Raw genomic sequence first — 18,254 nt, 5'->3', positions numbered from 1 at the left:
TATTTCTGCCCCAAAAGGGCTGTCCTGCCCTGGCACAGCCTCCCAGGGAGGTGGTGAGTCCCAGTCCCCCTGTTTAACAGCCATGTGGATGTGGCACTTGGGGACATGGGTCAGTGGTGGCCTTGGCAGTGCTGGGGGAACAGCTGGACTCAATGACCTTAGAGGATATTCCAACCTAAATAATTTTGTGCTCCTAAAAAAACCTGAGGGAACTGGACCCCCCACCCTGAAATTGGGGACAAAGAGAGGAAAATGAGCAAATTCCAGGTTGTTCTGAGGGATGCTCCCTTTAATCAGCTCTTAATCCTCCTTAATATTGAGCTGAATTTGGAGCTTTTAGATGTTCACCTATGGTTGGACTCCCTGATCCTTGTGGGTCCCTTCCAGCTCAGGATATTCTGGGGAAGTCTGGAGCCTGATGCCACACTGACCACGAGTGTCACAATTCCTGGCACAAAACACCTGCTTTGAGCTATTGAAATGGAACTGGGAGGAGTTTGTTGGGTTTGTGATGGTTTTAAAAAGAAAGCTGTAGGAAAGGCACAGTGGAAAATACAGCAGTGGTTTAAAACAGTGAAATAAACGTGTTTAATCTGTTATCAGCACTTCTTTGAGCCCACATCACACTATGTACAACATTTTATTTATCTCCTGGCTGATCTCCTCACAGTTAGATGTGAAGCACTATTATTTCCTTTACTTTTTGTGTCTTTTCTTGGCTCTAAACTCTGGGGCATTTGCTGAGTGGCAGCTTCACACGTGTGCCATGCTGCAGATCCCTTCAGACAGGAACCCAGAGCACTGAGACCCAGCCCTCAGCAATCCTGACAGCAGCCTGGGCTTGGGGAGGGATTGTTTGTATGATTTATTTTGTTTATCTTTTTTTTTTTTTTTTTTTTAACTTATGGAAGGTCCTCAAGGCATCACAGGTGCAGAACTAAGTGCTGGTGACATTTGTGGATATAAAAGTGCAGGGATTCTTTCACTGGGATGTCCTGGGGGTAGAAGGAAGTGTCAGCTCCAAGGGAGTCATTTCCATTCAGGGCTGTAAATGTGTGTTTGTCTTTTTTCAGACTGTAGTGCTTCAGGAGTCAAAGCCTGTTTTACAGGGAGCAAGCAGGAAAGGAAAGTTGGCTCTAGAAATGTTTTTTATGCTCTGTCTCAGTGCTAATTCCACGCAGATAAAATGAGATCATTTATTTGTCTTGTGTGTGAGTAAAACCTGTTTATTACCCGTGGAGGCTTTTCCCTGGGTGGGAGGAACTGGGAGCTCCTCTCTGTCTGTGTGTTTGGGTGTAGGGGTGGCAAATTCCCACAGGAATTCTTGCTCTCCGTGGTGATAAAAGCACATACCCACACTTCCAGTTGGCAAATAAATAAACCCCTGCATGGAACTCAACTCATTCCTACATGTCTGAGTGTGGAACAGTGATAATGGGGACCAGCTACTCCTCCAGAGGCTCTCCCACTGTGAGCAGTGGCAGTGCTGCAATTAAGGAATATTTATTTCTTTCCAAGTCTTTGTTTAACTGCTGTCTGATAAAAGTCAGCAATTATCCTGTACATCAGAGAGACGATTACAAATCCACTCTCCTTCCTGCAGCTTGGATCACATGAGCTCGATGTGGGGAAAATTGGAGCACATTAGTGGCCAGAGCAGCCATTAACAGCACAGCAGAGGAAGCTGAGGCTGAGATTTGTTCCAATTCTCCTCATGTCTTCGAGCCATTAATTACAAACCTCGCAAGTTTAAAAATAGAAATAAATCAGAATGCAGAGCAGCTCCACAGCTCCCAGCCCTGCTGGAGGAGTTTCTAAGCTCACCTTACAACACAGTTCCCTCTTTCAGTGACTGGGCTTCCCAGCTGTGTTGATATTGGACTCTGGAATCAAAAAGGCCACTTTGTTTGCTAATTCCATTTGAAAAACAACTATAAATCCATGCACATCTGTGGCATTTGGAATTCTGACTGTTGGCTGTTTGTTCAATAAGGTTGACTTGCCATCCCAGTAGAACTCCAGCTAATGAGGATTTGTTAATTGTATGATCTTCAGAGATCTTTCCTCATTGTGAATCCAGTGAGACTTCCAGATATGAAACTCCCTGTGTGAAGGTCCCCACTCAGACCTGGAATATGTGGTTTTCCTGTCATCCATTGGAAAGAGAGCAGAAGTTGGCCAGATGTGGCAAAACATCTGCCTGCACATTTTGGAGAGGTTTGTTTTATGGGTAGGGGAATATTTCATGGTTTTTACAGACAGGGTTTAGCCAGCCCTCATTTCACTTTTAGAATTCCCTTGATAATTGACTGTGTGGAAAAGCACTGATACAGTAAACTTGCCCTGGGTTTAATCCACATTTTTGTTCGACTTTCAGACGGGATTATCTGATTAAAGCAGCCAGAACCCCATTTTCATGCTGATACTGGGAAATGGGGAGCTGGTGCCTGTCCTGGGCCTGTTTGGGGTGACCAGGATGGTGAGGGAGGATGTGGCCCCTCACCTGCAAAGCTGTGTTTGGCTGGGGTGTGAGTTGGTTCAGCAATAAAGGATGTACACACAAATAAAAATGTACCAGGGAGGCACAGCCTGCAGAAAGCAGAGCCTAGCAAAGCAGAACAGGGCTCTGAAGGCTCCTCTCCATCTGGCACTCGGAATATTGACTCTGGAAACATCCCGTGCAAGCAGCACACAGCTCTGCTGTCATCCTCCAGTCCCATGGCAGCAACTGGTCTGCATCCTCTGCCTTATGGCCTGGGATTAGGGCTTGTCATCTGACACACAGATGAATTGTGCTCTTCTGTTCTTCCCAGCTTTTGTTTGTTTATTTTTTAACCCCCAAGCAATTTTTTTTTTTTCTAGTCTGACTCCTGTCAGGAAGTCTTGTAGTCTCTCTCAGTGCTGGAGGATACCTCGATGCTGCCTTTGCTGCTGGATTAACTGGATTTCTTGATTCTTGAGGGGGTGGTCTCGTGAAGGCATAAAGGAGGGGCTCACTCCACAGAATGGAGTGGGAGTAAGCATTTTGTGGGACATTTTCCCTGAGGATTGCACAGGATGCTTATTTGGAGCCGTTTACCTGCCTTCCATCTATATAGGTGGCTCATGTTTACATAATTTGACATCTCTGACATTCAAGAGGTGATAAATGGGACAGAGGGAGATGAAAGGAAGCCTGACTTGAAAAAAATAAACAGTTTGATAAAGGCAGGAAAATCTCCTCCTGCACACGGGCTGAGTCCCTGCTGCTCCAGGACTGGTGGATCTCAAGCTTTTCCATTGCTGTTCACCTTTTTTTTTTTTTTTTCTTGTAGCAAAAATCAGCAGTGATAAAAATTGCCACGTGTGCAGGAGCAAAGGGAGAACTGAGGATAAACCTGGGGAGAACCCTCTTGGACAGTGAAATGACTTTTACTGGCAGTCACCTGTCAAATGCTGGGGTTTTTTGAAAGGGTAAAAAATGAATGTTTTCTATAAATTTACCAGAGTAGGCAGCAAGTCCTCAGGAATTTCCTAATTTAGTGGTGCATAGAGGAGGCAGGAATGGGAGGTAGCAGGAGAAAGGAAATTTCCTTTTCTCTGCCTCCCACCAAAAGCATCCAGCACAAAACAGCCCTTGTACCTCCCAAGAGCACTGATGCAAGAAGGGGGAAAAAATAATGAAGGAAAAAACGTGGAAAACGTTTTTTTGGTTGTGGGAGAGGGGCTGATAACATCAACCTTTGTGCTGTCAGCTTGTTTGGAGCCTTCAGTGGGATTCCTCGAGTGCTCCTGTGGCTTTAAAGGCTGCGTGGAGGCGCCGCTATTGTTTTAATGCGAAATGCCAGAGGGGTTATTCCAGTCAGGCTCTGCGATTGCCCTTCTCCCGCACGTGGAGGGATCGATAAAGCCTTTTCTGAGCCGGGGATGTGAAGTCAAGTAGAACCTCACAAATAATGACATTTGATTTTGGTTCTCTAAGCATATGAACCAGGCATCGATCGGAGCTCGCTGTGCTGCCCATCCCGGGGCTGCCCATCATCTCTGGGGCTGCCCATCATCCCTGGGGGCTGCCCATCATCCCTGGGGCTGCCCATCATCTCTGGGGGGATGTCATCATCTCTGGGGGGATGTCATCATCCCTGGGGCTGCCCATCATCTCTGGGGGGATGTCATCATCCCTGGGGGGATGTCATCATCCCTGGGGGCTGCCCATCATCCCTGGGGCTGCCCATCATCTCTGGGGGCTGCCCATCATCTCTGGGGCTGCCCATCATCTCTGGAGGAATGTCATCATCTCTGGAGCAATGTCATCATCCCTGGGGGCTGCCCATCATCCCTGGGGGGATGTCATCATCCTTGGGGGCTGCCCATCATCCCTGGGACTGCCCATCATCTCTGAGGGGATATCATCATCTCTGGGGGGATGTCATCATCCCTGGGGGCTGCCCATCATCCCTGGGGGCTGCCCATCATCCCTGGGGGCTGCCCATCATCTCTGGGGGCTGCCCATCATCCCTGGGGCTGCCCATCATCTCTGGGGGCTGCCCATCATCTCTGGGGGCTGCCCATCATCCCTGGGGGCTGCCCATCATCCCTGGGGCTGCCCATCATCTCTGGGGGCTGCCCATCTCCTTGGGCTGCCCATATCTGGTACTCTTCCAGCCTCTTAACATGTCAGAAGCAATTTTGGGTGCAGGGGTTGAAGCCTGGCACCCCCTTGCTCATCCCAAGGAGGATTTCACCAGGAATGGCCAGGAGGCCAAGGGCACCTGTGCTGTGGCAAACAAGAAGAGGTGACATTCCAAGTTTTAATTGGCAGCTGGGCTTTTCTCCTTGCAGTGTTCAGCTGCTTTTGGTGCCCTGGGTGGTGCTGGGGGAGCAGGAGGCAGAGCTGGGCTGGGGTGGCTCCTGCTCCTGCCAGCCTGAGCTGGGCTGGTGCCAGGCTGAGGAATTGCCAGAGGGCTCCCGTTAACACAAGTGGTGATTCCATCTCTTGGCAGGGAGCCCAAACTGGCAAGCGGCTGTGTTTGTCTCATGTCTATATTGACACAGCATCTGTGGGCCATTTGCTCTGGAAATTAAAGCTGTGCAACCAAAGGCTGCTGCATGCCAGGGGTGGAAAAACAGCCCGGGCTGTGTGATTGCTGAGCAGGACAGGGGTGGTGCTCGCTGGGAGCCTCACCTGGTGGGCAGGGAATGCCGTGTTTTAATCAAAATAATGGAAGGAAATGATTGTTGGACTCTCTCCTGCAGCAAACAGGTGCAGAACACTGTAAGAGCAGTGAGCTGAGCTGCTCTTGATGCTGTGTGGGCTCCCTTAGAAGGCAGGAGATGCTCCAGACAGGAGCTGCTGGTTTGACTTTCAGGCTTTTGTGGTGCAGCAGAAAAGCCCCAAGAGTTTGCTGAAACACAGGGAGTGGCCTTTGTGCTGTGTGTGATCAGTGAGCCCTGCAAGCCCCAGAGCCCTGGAGGCTGGAAAAGCTCTCCAGGGTCATGGAGTCCATCCTGGGACAGTCCCCAGGTGTGAGCACTGAGCCACATCCACTCCTTCCCTGGATGCAGGGATGGGGACTCCACCACTACCTTGGACAGGGAGCAGGGACAGAAATCAGGAATGTGCTTAAATTATTGATCCCTGCATATTGCTGTGGACAGTCTGACAATAAACAGCTTTTAGGGATAACAGGAGAGTGGGACTGGGTGGTGTTACCCTGCTGGGTAGGACAGGCTTAGGCAGCTCTTGGCTCTTCTCAGCTCTAAACATCACCAAACCTACCTATACAAAAATAAATAATATTGAAATTTTATATATTTATATCTATTTTTACTAATTTGTTGATGAGTAGATAGTAGAAAATCTTTGAAGCTCTCTCTGCAGGTTGAATATTGACTCACAGAGTAGATAAAAATAGCAATATTCCATTTTATTTGCAGGTATAAAGTTGGAATGCCTTAGAAACGTCCTAAATTTCTATTCTTGGGGTTGTATTTACTTACCTATTTATTTATTTGACTTTTCTCCAGTAGCCAGCTTTTCAAGAGGGCACTGAGTGCTTAAATTAGAATGACAGGTGGCTTTGGGCTGGTGGCATCAGGCAAATTGTCCCAGCATTTCCTTTCCTGGGAATCTTTGGGATTGTGTTTTGGAGTCTGGGCTACAAGGATTTCCTGGGAAACACAAGATAAAATAGAAACAGAACAATGTCTAAACAAACACCCGAGAGAGGAAAATCTTTCACACTGAAGCATTTGCAGCCGAGGAGCATTGTACCAATTAGCAGGCTCTTAATTAAATTGCTTGTTTGATTTGCATCCAAATTATAATTTGGATGTTATGGAGGCTTCGATACCTTTTCATTAACTGGTCCTTTTGTGGGGAAAAAAGCCCACAAAAATCTCTTTTCCCTGTGTGTTTCAGAGGCCTGTGGCATCACAGGGTGGGAAGGTCAATCAGTTTTGTATCCATTTAAAGTCCATTATTGGTAGGGCCACTCCAACCTATCGAGCAACTCCCTTATTTTTCCAGTCAGTGATTCAGGAATCTATAGCCCTGTGCAGATAAATGGGATTTCATGGGCTTCTAAACTTCTTGCTTTATTGAAAAGCAGAATATTAACTGCTCCACTGACCAGCTGTCCATTAAAAACACGGGATATTTTTAGAAAATTGTTTGCCAATCAAATCCTACCAACATCTGTAGAGAGCCTTTTCAGTTTGTTTTATAAGCAAATGCTACAGCTGCTTTCCCACTCCCATGGAACCATTCCCATTTACCTGCTCTCCATGTCTCTGTCCGTGTCTGGGGGCACTTTGGGATTGTGAGGAACAGCGTGGGAGCTGGAATTGTAAAACCCAGCTTTAACAAGTCCATTTGGGGCCAGGCCTGCCTGGGCTGGCCTGGCCTGGGCTGGGGGGCCTGCTTTATTTTCTGCCCAGGGAAATGAGTGCTTTTGCATTTTTGGCTCTTGCAGGGGTTTAAATGGGCTCTGGTGGCCCTGGAGGCCAAGGCCAGGGATTAGGGAGCTCCCAGCTGGTAAATCAGGGCTGGGGAGGGAGGGAGGGAGGGGGGCAGATGGAGCTGGCATTAACCCCTTGCTGCTCCCAGCTGCTTCCCCAGGACATTGCCAGTAGCTGTGCCCTTCAAAGCCATGCTGCTGCAGGGAGAATGGCACCCCGTGCCCCCACAGATGCTCAGAGACAGGAATGTGGGAATGTCTCCCCTTCCTGCAGAACTCCCTTCCCCACTGGCATGCCCAGGTGAGTCCCTCAATACCAGCTCGCCATGAATCAAATTGAAAACACAACCAATTTTTATAAAATTAACCAGTTTTCCTTCATTTCTCAGAGAAACTGATCCCTCAGGTGCTGCCAGGGGAGTTTTCAGGTGCCTGCTGTCTCTCAAGGTGTCTGGATGTCTCTCCTAGGGTTTTGGTTTCGATCAGAAGTGTCAAGCAATCCCCCAATCCCCTCTTCCTGGAGCCTTCCAAAGCCAGAAAAACCAGCCAGAAAATCCTTTCCACGTGCAGAATTTTTATGATTAAATGCTTCCACCTCTTTGTCTTTTGTTCTGCCATTTCATTTTAATGAATATTTTATTGGGATTATATTTTTATAAGACAAGAATGCACGGCCTTGCTTCAGCTCCTATGTCAGTGCAACACCACTTGCTCACCCTAATTTACCCCACCAGCTCAGAATGTGTTTTGGAGATTGAAGTGGACTCTTGGTTTAAAATAATCCTGAGGTTTGTTTTGCTGCAGAAAGTGGCATCAAGTCAAGTTTTGCTGCCTGCCCTACATCACCTTTGGTGACCTCTCTCCTTTTTGCTGCAGGGCATCGATTTCTGTCCTGGCCAGAGCGTGGCTGGAGTGACCACCCACACCCAGGAGGAGCACACCTACCTGCCCCTGCTCTTCCACCTGGGCAGGGACCCTGGTGAGAAGTACCCATTAAGGTGAGCCACTTCATGGGCTGTCATAAAATCTCAGCAGTGTCAGTGTCCAAAAGTTATTTGCTGGTTCTTGAGATCTGTTTAAAAGCTGTCCCAGAAAGCCACGCTGGGAAATGATGGCTTTCCTGCTGGCTTTTTCTCTGGAGAAGGACCAAACCCCTTGTTTTCAGGTGGTCAGGTGAGCTGGGTGTGCACATGGGCTTGTCAGCCTGGTTGTTTCTGTTCTGTGTCCTGCAGCCCCTCGGGGAGGAGGAAAACACCAATTTTTGGGCAGGGCTGAGTGTGGCACATTCAAACAGGACTGCTGGACAGCTGTGCCTTGGAGCTGGGAGTTTTGGAGCCAGGGAAGAAACAGCCAGTGCTGTGTGCTGCTGGAATCTCTGCAGGGCAGACTGGTCACCTTCCAGTCTCCTACCCCAGCTAAGAGAGCTCCTCCTGAGGGTGTTTAGCAGCAGGACTTTGTGCCCAACCCTGCTCCTTCTTCGGGCTCTCCTGGCTGTCTGAATCCATTTTCCTCTAAGCCTGCTATTGTAATATTTATCTCTGGCACACACCATGCCCTGAGAGATTCCCACAAGGATTTATGCAGTCAGCAGAGCCCACACAGAGCCCTGCCACCTCCAAAAACGCTCCCAAGGTGTCCCCACCTCCCTCTTCCCTCCCTCCCTGCAGCAAATTCATGGACACACAGCCTCATCCCTCACCAGGGGCTCTGACAGGGAGAGTGTGGAAATAAATCAAGAAGGAAATCAAGAGCTGCTGGGACTGCCTGCCCAGAACTGGGTTTGTGCAGCAGCCTGGAGAGGCAGAGATGTTTCCTGAGCTGACAGGGCTGCAATTACTCAGCTGGTTTGAATAATTGAGTGGACATACTCGCCCCATTCCTTCTAGAGGAGAGGAGCCTGTGCTGTCCACCGAGTGTTTTCACTGCAGAGAGGAGGGGAGGGAAAATATTTCCATCCTCTCTCACTTTAGAGGGGCATCAGCAGTGGGTAAAGCTCTTTGGGGGCTCTGCTCCCGCTGCATTCCAGCACTCTGAACAAAGCCCAGCTGCAGCCCCAGGGCTGTAAACAGAACTCAGTGAAACTGGGCCGGGCTGGGATTCCAGGTGAGGCCTGGGCACTTTAACAACTGGTTCAGGTCCCAAGGGATGGAGGGACAGCACACCGGGAATGGCTCCCACTGCCAGAGGGCAGGGATGGATGGGATATTGGGGAGAAATTCCTCCCTGTGAGGGTGGCAGGCCCTGGCACAGGTGCCCAGAGCAGCTGTGGCTGCCCCTGGATCCCTGGCAGTGCCCAAGGCCAGGCTGGACAGGGCTTGGAGCACCCTGGGACAGTGAGAGGTGTCCCTGCCATGGCAGAGATGGCACTGGATGGGCTTTAGATCCCTTCCAACCCAAACCATTCCAGGATTCTGTGATTCTGTTTTAGGAAATGAGTGTATAGAAATAATCTCTTTTTCCAAAAATCAAAAAATGGGTAGCAGTAACTGAACTGTAGCTTGCCTGCTGTGTGTGTCACCTTTGTCACCTGCTCCAGGTGACCAGAGGATTGCACTGCTCTAGAACTCTCAGCCCTAAATACTCTGTGATTTTGGGATTCTCTGATCCTGTTTGTGTTCCCTCTGGATTTGAGGCAGAGGAGCTCTTCTCTCAGAGGTGTTTGCAGCACCTGCTTCCCTGTGATTCCGCTGTTCCTTCCCACCACCGTGGAGTGAGCATTGAAATAATTTCCAGGGTTCCAACTGCAATCATTTCTCATATGGTTGCATTGATTTTTTGGATATTCACAAGCTGTTGCCTTGATTGAATTTTATGGCAAGATTATGACCCGATTATGGAGAGCTGGGCTGGTGTTTATTATGCAGCCCCTAATAGAAACCCTGGTTTTAGCACACCACTCTTCCTTTCTCCAGCACACTCTGCTGCTATTGTCTCCTCTCTGGTCACAATGGAAAACTCCTGGGAAGTGGGTCTGCTCTATCGAAAGTGGTAATTAAATTATCCTCATTTGTGGAGCTATTCTTGGTGTGTATTTTTATTTAGTTTAATTATCCCCCTTGGCAGGGAGCCTACTGGGAGTCCCGACACTAATGTTTCTCCAAAGGGAATCCAGCATCCTGCTCCCAGCCTGCATCTGTCTGTCCCTACGTGCTGCCTCTGTTCTCCCTGCCTGCTTCTGCTCACTTTTTATTACATTTATTCCTTATTCAGTGCAGCCTTTTCTTCTCCCTTGGAAGGGTTTTAATAATCTGTCCTCTCTCCTGATTTACATGAGTTTGGAGTGGGGTCACGTGCAAAGCCACCAGCACTGGGTGTCACTGCTGCTCAGGAGGGCCTGGCATCTCGTGCCCCTCCAGAGGGATTCACTGCTTCTGGATTTGGGATCTCAGAGCCAGGGAATGCAGGAATCAGCAGTCAGTCACCTGCAGCAGCACCCCTGACTTGCAGGGTCGTGACACTGCACGTGCAGGACACCCAGGGACAGATTTTCCAGGCTGCAGCTTTATAGATTCAGGGTCTATTTAAGATTGGACCCTTAGGACCAACAATTGCCATTAACCTGGCCCTGCCAAGCCCACCACTGTTTGGGTCCCCTCATGGGGGCTGGAACTTGATGAGTTTTGAGGTCTCTTCCCACACAAACCGTTTCATGATTGTTATTCTGTATTAGGAAGGTGAGTGGATAGAAACAACCTATTTTTCCAAAAATTAAACAAAGTTTTTCAGTCTTTGTTGAAGTGGCTGCTGAAGGGATCCCTGAAGATGCAAGACACTCTGCCAGGGAGGAATTCCTTCCTTCACATTCCTTGTGTAGGAAACCTTTAGACCCTTGTGTAGGAGTCACCTCATCCCTGGTGTTGAGAGGGGAACCCTTTGTGCCTTTTTGTCACCTACATCAGTGCAGGGGACAGAAAATCTCTCTTTTTTATAGCTCTCAACTTTAAACTGTAACTATGAATGTGTGTTGGGCAGCACAGAAAGCAGAAGCATTTCCCTGAGTCTGAGTAGGGCTTTGTTTCCTCCCTGGGTGCAATAACTGCCCTTGTTGCCAATTTTATCCAAATGCAGAAATAGAAGATCTGATGGGTTTTTTTTCCTTGGCCAGATTCTGTTATCTTTGGGCTGTGGTGTGTGTGCTAAGTACCACAGAGGGAACTTGTTTCTCCAATGTGACAAATTCAGCAAAATTATCTGTTAGTACCATCTTCACAAGCAGTTGTCAGTTTTATTATCTGAGTGAGATTATTGTTTATACAGACATTTACTAAAATACTGCACAATTATATATATATTTATATTTGTATATATTTAGAGATATATAAATATATATATATCTAAAAAGCAAAGCTGGCACAGCTAAAAATACAGTTAGTAAAATACCTAATGCAACCTGAAGTAGAAAAAGTGTTTTGAAGCCAAAGAATTTATAACAGCAATCTCTGAAATGCTGCCAGTTTGAGCCAGAGGTGCAAAGCCTAATAACAAGTGAGGACAGGGTAAGTACAGCCTGCTCACACCTTGTTGTTACTCCAGGTTTGTAGTAGCTTCTGCTCTGAGCAGTGAGTTTATTGAATTATGAACATCAAAATTCCTGTGTTTTACTTAGGGCAATGGATTTTACTATTATGGAAGAAAATGGAAGTGATAAGGCTTGGTTGATGAACATAATGATTTTAGAACACATTAATTAAGAAGAGAGCTCACAAGTGCCTATTTCGAGCAGATGGAAAATTCAGGAAATCATCAGAGAGGTAATTGCAGTGGTTATGGAGCCAGAAAAAAAGGGAAGGAGCTCCTGAAGGGAAGCTAAAGGGGAGAGGATCTGACAGAAAAGTTGCCAGTCTCACCTGTGCTCAGGGCACAAACCTGGCTGTGGGGAAGAGAGAGAAGGTGCAAAACAGGGGGAAAATGTGAATAATAACAAAGAGCAAGGAGTGTGCCCAGGGGAGATGCTGACTCCTCATCTTGGCAAAGAGGGAAATGGTGCCAGCTGCATTGCAGGGTGAATTAGCAGCTGCCACAGGAGAGGTGACACTAAAAGTGTGGAAAATGTGACTGAGGAGCCTCAGAGGTGGCAATAAAAACCACGGAGCACCAACCATGCTGGGAATGGCTGCAGCAAGGTGGGAAGAAGCAGGAGAGCCAGGTGGGACTGGTACAGAGCCAGCTGGAGGGAAATAAAATCCACCTGTGGAGGAGAAGCATCAGCCTGGAGACTGGGAGTGGACACAAACACAGCTGGGTCTGTGGCTGTCCTTTCCCAGGTCTGGGACCCACCTGGAGCTCGTGTTTCATCAGCCCACAGCCCTCAGGTGTTCTGGGTGGGGTGGTGCTGCATCAACAGGAATATTGGGAGAAAAAAGCTGCACCAGCCAGCTGGAAAAAATGCAAAATGCAGTTTGACATGGACGCCATCACCTTCATCATCATCTCCACAGACAGGTCCGGGCAGTGCTGCAGCCACTGAAAGTGGCCTGAGGAACACAGTACATCAATTATGATTCAGAAAATGAAACTTGAGGAGTAGCACAGGAGCAGCCAGCAGGAGGATCAGTGGATAGCTGTTCTTTCCTGTCACCTGTTCACCCCCAGGTGAAGGCTTTACTTTATCCCCTTTGCCATTTCAGTGCTGGGGTTGCTGGCAGTGAAATCCAGGATTCTGGGAGCTGGGGAGGGCAAACTTCCATGAAAATAGGTGAGCAGGTGAAGGATCATCGCCACCCCATCTCCTTGCTGCAAGGAGTGTGCTGATCATCATAGCTTGGGCTCTCCCATCTTGGAGGCCTTTTCCAACCTGGATCATTCTGGAATTCCAAGGTTTCCTATGGCCCAGTGGCCACATGCCCCTCATGCCTCCAGGGATGCATCTGGCCCCAAAATGCTGCTGGACCAGAGGTGGCCTGAGGTAAGGGCCACCTGCACCCTTGGATTCCTCTTTTGCTTTCCTTTGGCTGCTCTGAGTCTCTCCAGTAATTCCAGCAGCAGAGCCCCAAACCTGTCTCTGCCTCCTGCACTGTGCAGACCTTAAATTGCAAATAAACTTGATAATAGGAGAGAGGAACTGAGGAAGACTGAGTAATAAGAGAAGATCAAGACTTGGATACCACAGTGCTGTGAAGCCTCAAAGCACTGATAACAGATAAAATCAAATTATCAGAATCTGGGTGTATTTCAGAATTAAAAATAATGGTTTTAATAAAATAATTCCAGGGGAGAAGGAAGTAAAGTATCATTAACCACATTGTATGCTCTTCCCATAATTTCACATCAATCTGAGAGCTGCTGTTCCTAGAACCATGGAATCCTGGAATGCTTTGGATTGGAAGGGGCCTTTAAAGTTCGTCCTGTTTAAAGCTCATCACCTTTGCCTGCTCCAAGCCCTGTCCAGCCTGGTCTAGAGCCTTTTATGAGGTTTTTGTGAATCCCATTATGGGAGTATTTATGAGATATCATTCCCATTCTGTTCCAGCCCTCTCAGTTTCACCACAGCCCCATCAGTGCCAGGACAGCAGGACGAGGTGTAAAACAAACATCCTGAAATCCTGCTGGAAATGCTCCTGCCTTTGTTTGGGTGCTGATGTGTTTGAGGGTGCATTGAGGGTTTGTTTGGGTGCTGATGTGTTTGAGGGTGCATTGAGGGTTTGTTTGGGTGCTGATGTGTTTGAGGGTGCATTGAGGGTTTGTTTGGGTGCTGATGTGTTTGAGGGTGCATTGAGGATGGCAGAGGACCATCCCCAAAGGTGACAGCCCAAGGAGCAGAGGATGAAAGCAGAGTTTGACCGGGGTGAGACAAACCCTCCTGCCTGCAGAGCTGCGTTTGCTGGGAGGCCACGCTGGGGTTAAGCAGCAGAGCAGGTTCCAGGAGCTGTGGGGGGAGGATGGAGCAGATTGCCAAGGCACAATTACAGTAAATGAAGGAAGCACAGCCCACACCTGTGCCTGGGACCCCGCGCTCCAATCCAGCCCTGATTGCATCTCCAGGGACTTCCCGGAGGTAAAGTGTCAATTAGTGTAATGACCCTGGACTTTGTCCACTCTGCTCCCTCCTTCTGAGCGTGGAATAATTTCATGGACGCTGGGGGATCTCTTTTAGCAGACTCCTCACAACGCCAGCTGCTCACCCTCTCGTTCTTGCGCTGCTATTCCCAGCTCTCCTTCCCGGGATTGCTGAGCTGGAATAGGAAATGCAGCTCGCCCCGGAGGCAGCCCTCCCAGACAATGGTGCCCAGACACCTGCACAGATAATTCCACCTTTTTTTTGGAGCAGGGAATGCAGCAAACCTGGCCTTGCAGCCCAGGCCTGCCTATGCATAGCAGGAAAGGATGGGACTCCAGGCAGGAGAGGTTCCCAGCTCCCCTGACAGCTCCCACTGATTACCATGAGGTAATTATCCCCATTTTACATGCAAATTCCAGGCACTCTTGCAGATTTTGTCTCAAAATGCACTTGCGTAGGGCTGGAGGCAGCTTTAACTCCTGTGCAGTCAGTAAATACTTCACAAATCCATGGATGTGGGATTTTGGGGCATGTTGTGGAGCTGAACAGGAATATCTGAGGAAAAACTGAGCCACGGAGCCAAGGCAGGAAAACCAACCCCCGTGGAATGGGCGTTCCATGGGGTCAGGAAAAGAAAACCAGCCTCCATGGGGCAGGGTTGGATGGGATTTTGGGAAGGAATTCCTGACTGGGAGGTGCTGAGGCCCTGGCACAGGTGCCCAGAGCAGCTGTGGCTGCCCCTGGATCCCTGGCAGTGCCAAGGCCAGGTTGGACAGGGCTGGGAGCAGCCTGGGATGGTGGATGGTGTCCCTGCCACGGCAGGGATGGGATAAGACAGATTTCAAATCTCTTCCCACCCAAACCATCCCAGGATTGTCGGATTCTATGAAATTCTGGAGCTTCTCAGGATGCTCTGGGTTTCAGGGTGGTCCTTCAGCTCAGGATGCAGGCAGCTGGGTGTGAGAGCTCCAGCTCCTCTCCCACCCTTCCAGCTCTCTATCAGCACAGCCCAGCCCCACAATCAGCCTCTCCCTGGCTGCCTGCCCAGCCGGGATATTTATAGGCTTTACTGGAAGCGCTTGGCACATCGCTGGCCTTCCAAATGTGATTGTTTTGCAAAGAAGGAAATTAGCTGGAGTGTGGGGCTGGTGGCCAGCTTGGCCTGGGAGCACAGGGAGCCCGAGGTCAGGACCCAGCTGCATTGTTTCTTTTATCTTCAGAAGGAATTTGCCGGCTCTCTGTGGGGGTTTTGGTGTTTTTTTAAGTGACTCTTAAGTGATGGACAAAGAGAGATCATTGATAGGAATCCTGCTTTTTAGAAATACTTGAGATATTACTGAAGTGCACCTTGAGCCACTCCAGCAAATACCTGCTGGAGGAATCGGGTGGGTCAGGCTCTGCTCATTTCTAACCACATTTTGGGGAATGGCAGATGGCTCCCAGCTTGGAATAATCAAGCTGTAATGGAAGAATGTGGATGAGGCAGAACCTCGGCGTTTTGTGGAATGGGGGAGGTATTCTAGTCTTGGATGAGGCCCTTCTATTCTTCTCTCTGTTTGCATAATTTTAGTTCATTTCCTTGGTGGTTGTGGAGTTTAACTGGCCCGGGGTTGTGTTTGAAACCCTTCCTGAGTACACTCTTGTAAAACAAAATATTGACATTCCCTTCGCTTCCCTACAGCAAACGCCTCCGCCCGGGCCGGGTGTTCAGGAGAGCTCTGGGAAGAGTGGGGGGAGAGCGTGGAGAGCTGCTGAGCTCAGGTGGGACACGCTGGAAGGGCTGCCTTGGGAAGTTTCTGTCCTGAGCTGTCTGGGAAAGTGTTTGTCCTGTGTCTGGGAAGTGTCCCTTGATAATCATTGGAGGGACAGTTCGAGGACAGCCCAGAAATGCCCTTTTATTTGCTGAGACAATTCCCTTGGGAATCCACATCAGCTCCTGGCAGATCTGCAGGAGGAGGAAACATTTGGGGCCCCTGGAGCAGCAGTGTGGGAAGCTGAGCTGCTCTGAAGCCAGGTGATTTCTGGGCAGGACAAGCCACTGCCATCCTCAGTGCCCTGAGCAGAGCACCTGCACCCTGCCAGCCTGGATTTCATTCCCTACAGAGCCCTGGGCAGCTGGCAGGATGTTTCCACATCTCCTGCTCCCTGTGGCCAGCCTGGTGATGTGGGCAGCACATAAGGCCCAGCAGTAATCCTGTGCTTTTCCCTTGCAGTTTTGCCAGTGAGGAGTACCAGCGGGCCGTGGAGCACATCTCGGGGCTGGTCCAGCAGCACAAGGCCACCCTGGTGCCAGGCCAGCCCCAGCTGAACGTGTGTGACCAGGCTGTCATGGTGAGTGCCTGAAGCACAAATGCACTGGGTAATCCTTGGGTTAAAATACACGTTTTACAGGTTTCACTAAATGTCAGTGTTGGGAAGGGATGCAGAAGAGATGCATAGAAACTTCCTTGCTTAGAAACAGGGCAGATCCTTCTTCCCCTTTCTAATCCCCTTCTGCAATTCTCAGAGTCCTGGAATCATGGAATCCTGCAGTGGTTTGGGTGGGAAGGGATCTCAGAGCTCATGCAGTGCCACCCCTGCCATGGCAGGGACACCTCCCACTGTGCCAGGATACTCCAAACCCTGTCCAGCCTGGCCTTGGGCACTGCCAGAGATCCAGGGGCAGCCACAGCTGCTCTGGGAATCTCTCCAGGATCTGCCCACCCTCATAAGGAGGATTTTTTTCCCAATATCCCATCCATCCCTGCCCTCTTTGTTTTGAGTCTTTTGTGGAACAGTTCATCTTCAGTGATGTATCTTTGGTCTTGCTCTGTCTCCTCCAATTCCCCCCCATGCCTGAATTTTCCAAAGTCTTCATTGAAATTGAACTTTTCCAGTTCTGTTTCTCTTTCAAGTCTCCTGTTGGAAAGTTACAGTTTGGCTTCCCTGTCAAACACTGCTTGGTTTGTTGAGAACCTGGGAGAGAAACTGGATAATCTGGGGGAGGTTGTCACTTGACAGGAGGTTGTGTAGTGTGAGGGAATGTGTCTGTGGGCTGACAGACAGAATAGTAACAGGCAAAATCTTCTTACAAACAAAGTCTTGTAACAGGCTGGTACAAAATAGTAACAGGCAAAATCTTCCTGATGCAGAAATAATCTCCTGAATCAGTCAGAACCTGCTGCCTCTGGTCTGTCACCAGCAAAGAACAAAATGTGGAGCTGTGTCCCCTCAGTAAGAAGGCAAAGATCTCCCTTAGCTTTGTCCCATCTCTTTATTTTTGGATGTTAAATAGGAAAAAGATTTGAGGGCCCATTGTTTCTGTGTTGTTTTCTTTCCTTATTCAACTTTTCCCTTAATAAACACTGTTCTCTGCTCCTCTGGGGCCTTTTGGATTCAGGCTCTGTCCCCAGGGCCTGGCTGCTGCCAGAGCCCCGCTCTGCAAAGGCATTTCTTCCAAAAGGGCTGCCCAAATTGAGGGCCAACAGTGAGCTGGGGGATCCTAGTCCCAGGAGAAATGTTTCAATCCCAGCAGGAGCCACGGTGAGTTCTCCAGTCTGTGTGCACTCCTCACAGGATGGATAACTCCGTGCTCACTACACCAAAATACCAGGCAGCAGCTTGCTGCCTTTGGAGACCAGAAATGAAGATAAGCAAACCTTCAGGGAATGATTATATTGCTGGGGTGGACTGGGGGCTAAATCTGGTTTTGGGGGATGCTGGAGATACAGATAATTTACTGACACTATCTCCTGCCACCTGTTTATTTGATAAAGGTTTTTGTTTGATGTGTTTGGGAGAGAGAAGGAGAATTGTCTTTACTTTCACACAAACAAAGTGTGTGGAAATGTTCAAGGAAGTGTCCAAGGCCACGGAGGGACAGGACACAGGGAATGGTTCCCACTGCCAAGGGGCAGGGTTAGATGGGATTTTGGGCAGGATTTGTTCCCTGGGAGGGTGGGCAGGCCTGGCACAGGGTGCCCATGTGGAAGTGCCCAAGGCCAGGCTGGACACGGATTGGAGCAGCCTGGGACAGTGGAAGGTGTCCCTGCCATGGCAGGGGTGGCACTGGGTGAGTTTGAGGTCCCTTCCCACGCAGCCATTGCAGGATTGCAGGGCAGCAGATGGATCCTTGTGCAGCTCCTGCAGAGCAGCGATGGAAGGAGCAGGGGAGGTGTTTGCAGCCCATCTGTGCTGGTCTGGGGAGCTCCCCCAGAGGCAGCTCTGCTGGCTTTTCCTGCTCTGCAAGTGTGGGAGAAGCTGTTCTGCAGCTCGGGGCTGGCCTGGCTCTGTGCTGTCCCCAGGGCTGCAGCACAGCCCAGCAGGAGTGCAGCACAGAC

General features: G+C 49.3%; 1 protein-coding gene across 6 annotated transcripts in view; it reads left to right on the top strand.

Annotated features, from left to right (window-relative positions):
* The window catches only part of GALNS (galactosamine (N-acetyl)-6-sulfatase), a 45,563-nt gene that overhangs the window by 20,261 nt on the left and 7,048 nt on the right, over window positions 1-18,254 (top strand). For 4 of the 6 annotated variants that reach the window (XR_012057699.1, XM_072934229.1, XM_072934230.1 and 1 more), the window contains 2 exons: window positions 7,815-7,936; window positions 16,149-16,266. Coding sequence is in view for 5 of the 6 variants with exons in the window: in XM_072934229.1 (XP_072790330.1) it covers window positions 7,815-7,936; window positions 16,149-16,266 (240 nt within the window). In the remaining variant the exon portion in view is untranslated. Of the gene's footprint in view, window positions 1-7,814; window positions 7,937-15,616; window positions 15,697-16,148; window positions 16,267-18,254 lie in introns of all 6 variants that reach the window. The other 2 variants (XM_072934231.1, XM_041718547.2) reach the window with 1 other exon arrangement.

This window comes from Taeniopygia guttata, chromosome 11 (assembly GCF_048771995.1).
Source record: "Taeniopygia guttata chromosome 11, bTaeGut7.mat, whole genome shotgun sequence".
Lineage (NCBI taxonomy): Eukaryota > Metazoa > Chordata > Aves > Passeriformes > Estrildidae > Taeniopygia > Taeniopygia guttata.
Note: the sequence above shows the minus strand (reverse complement) of the source record. Positions and strands in the feature narration are given on the sequence as shown.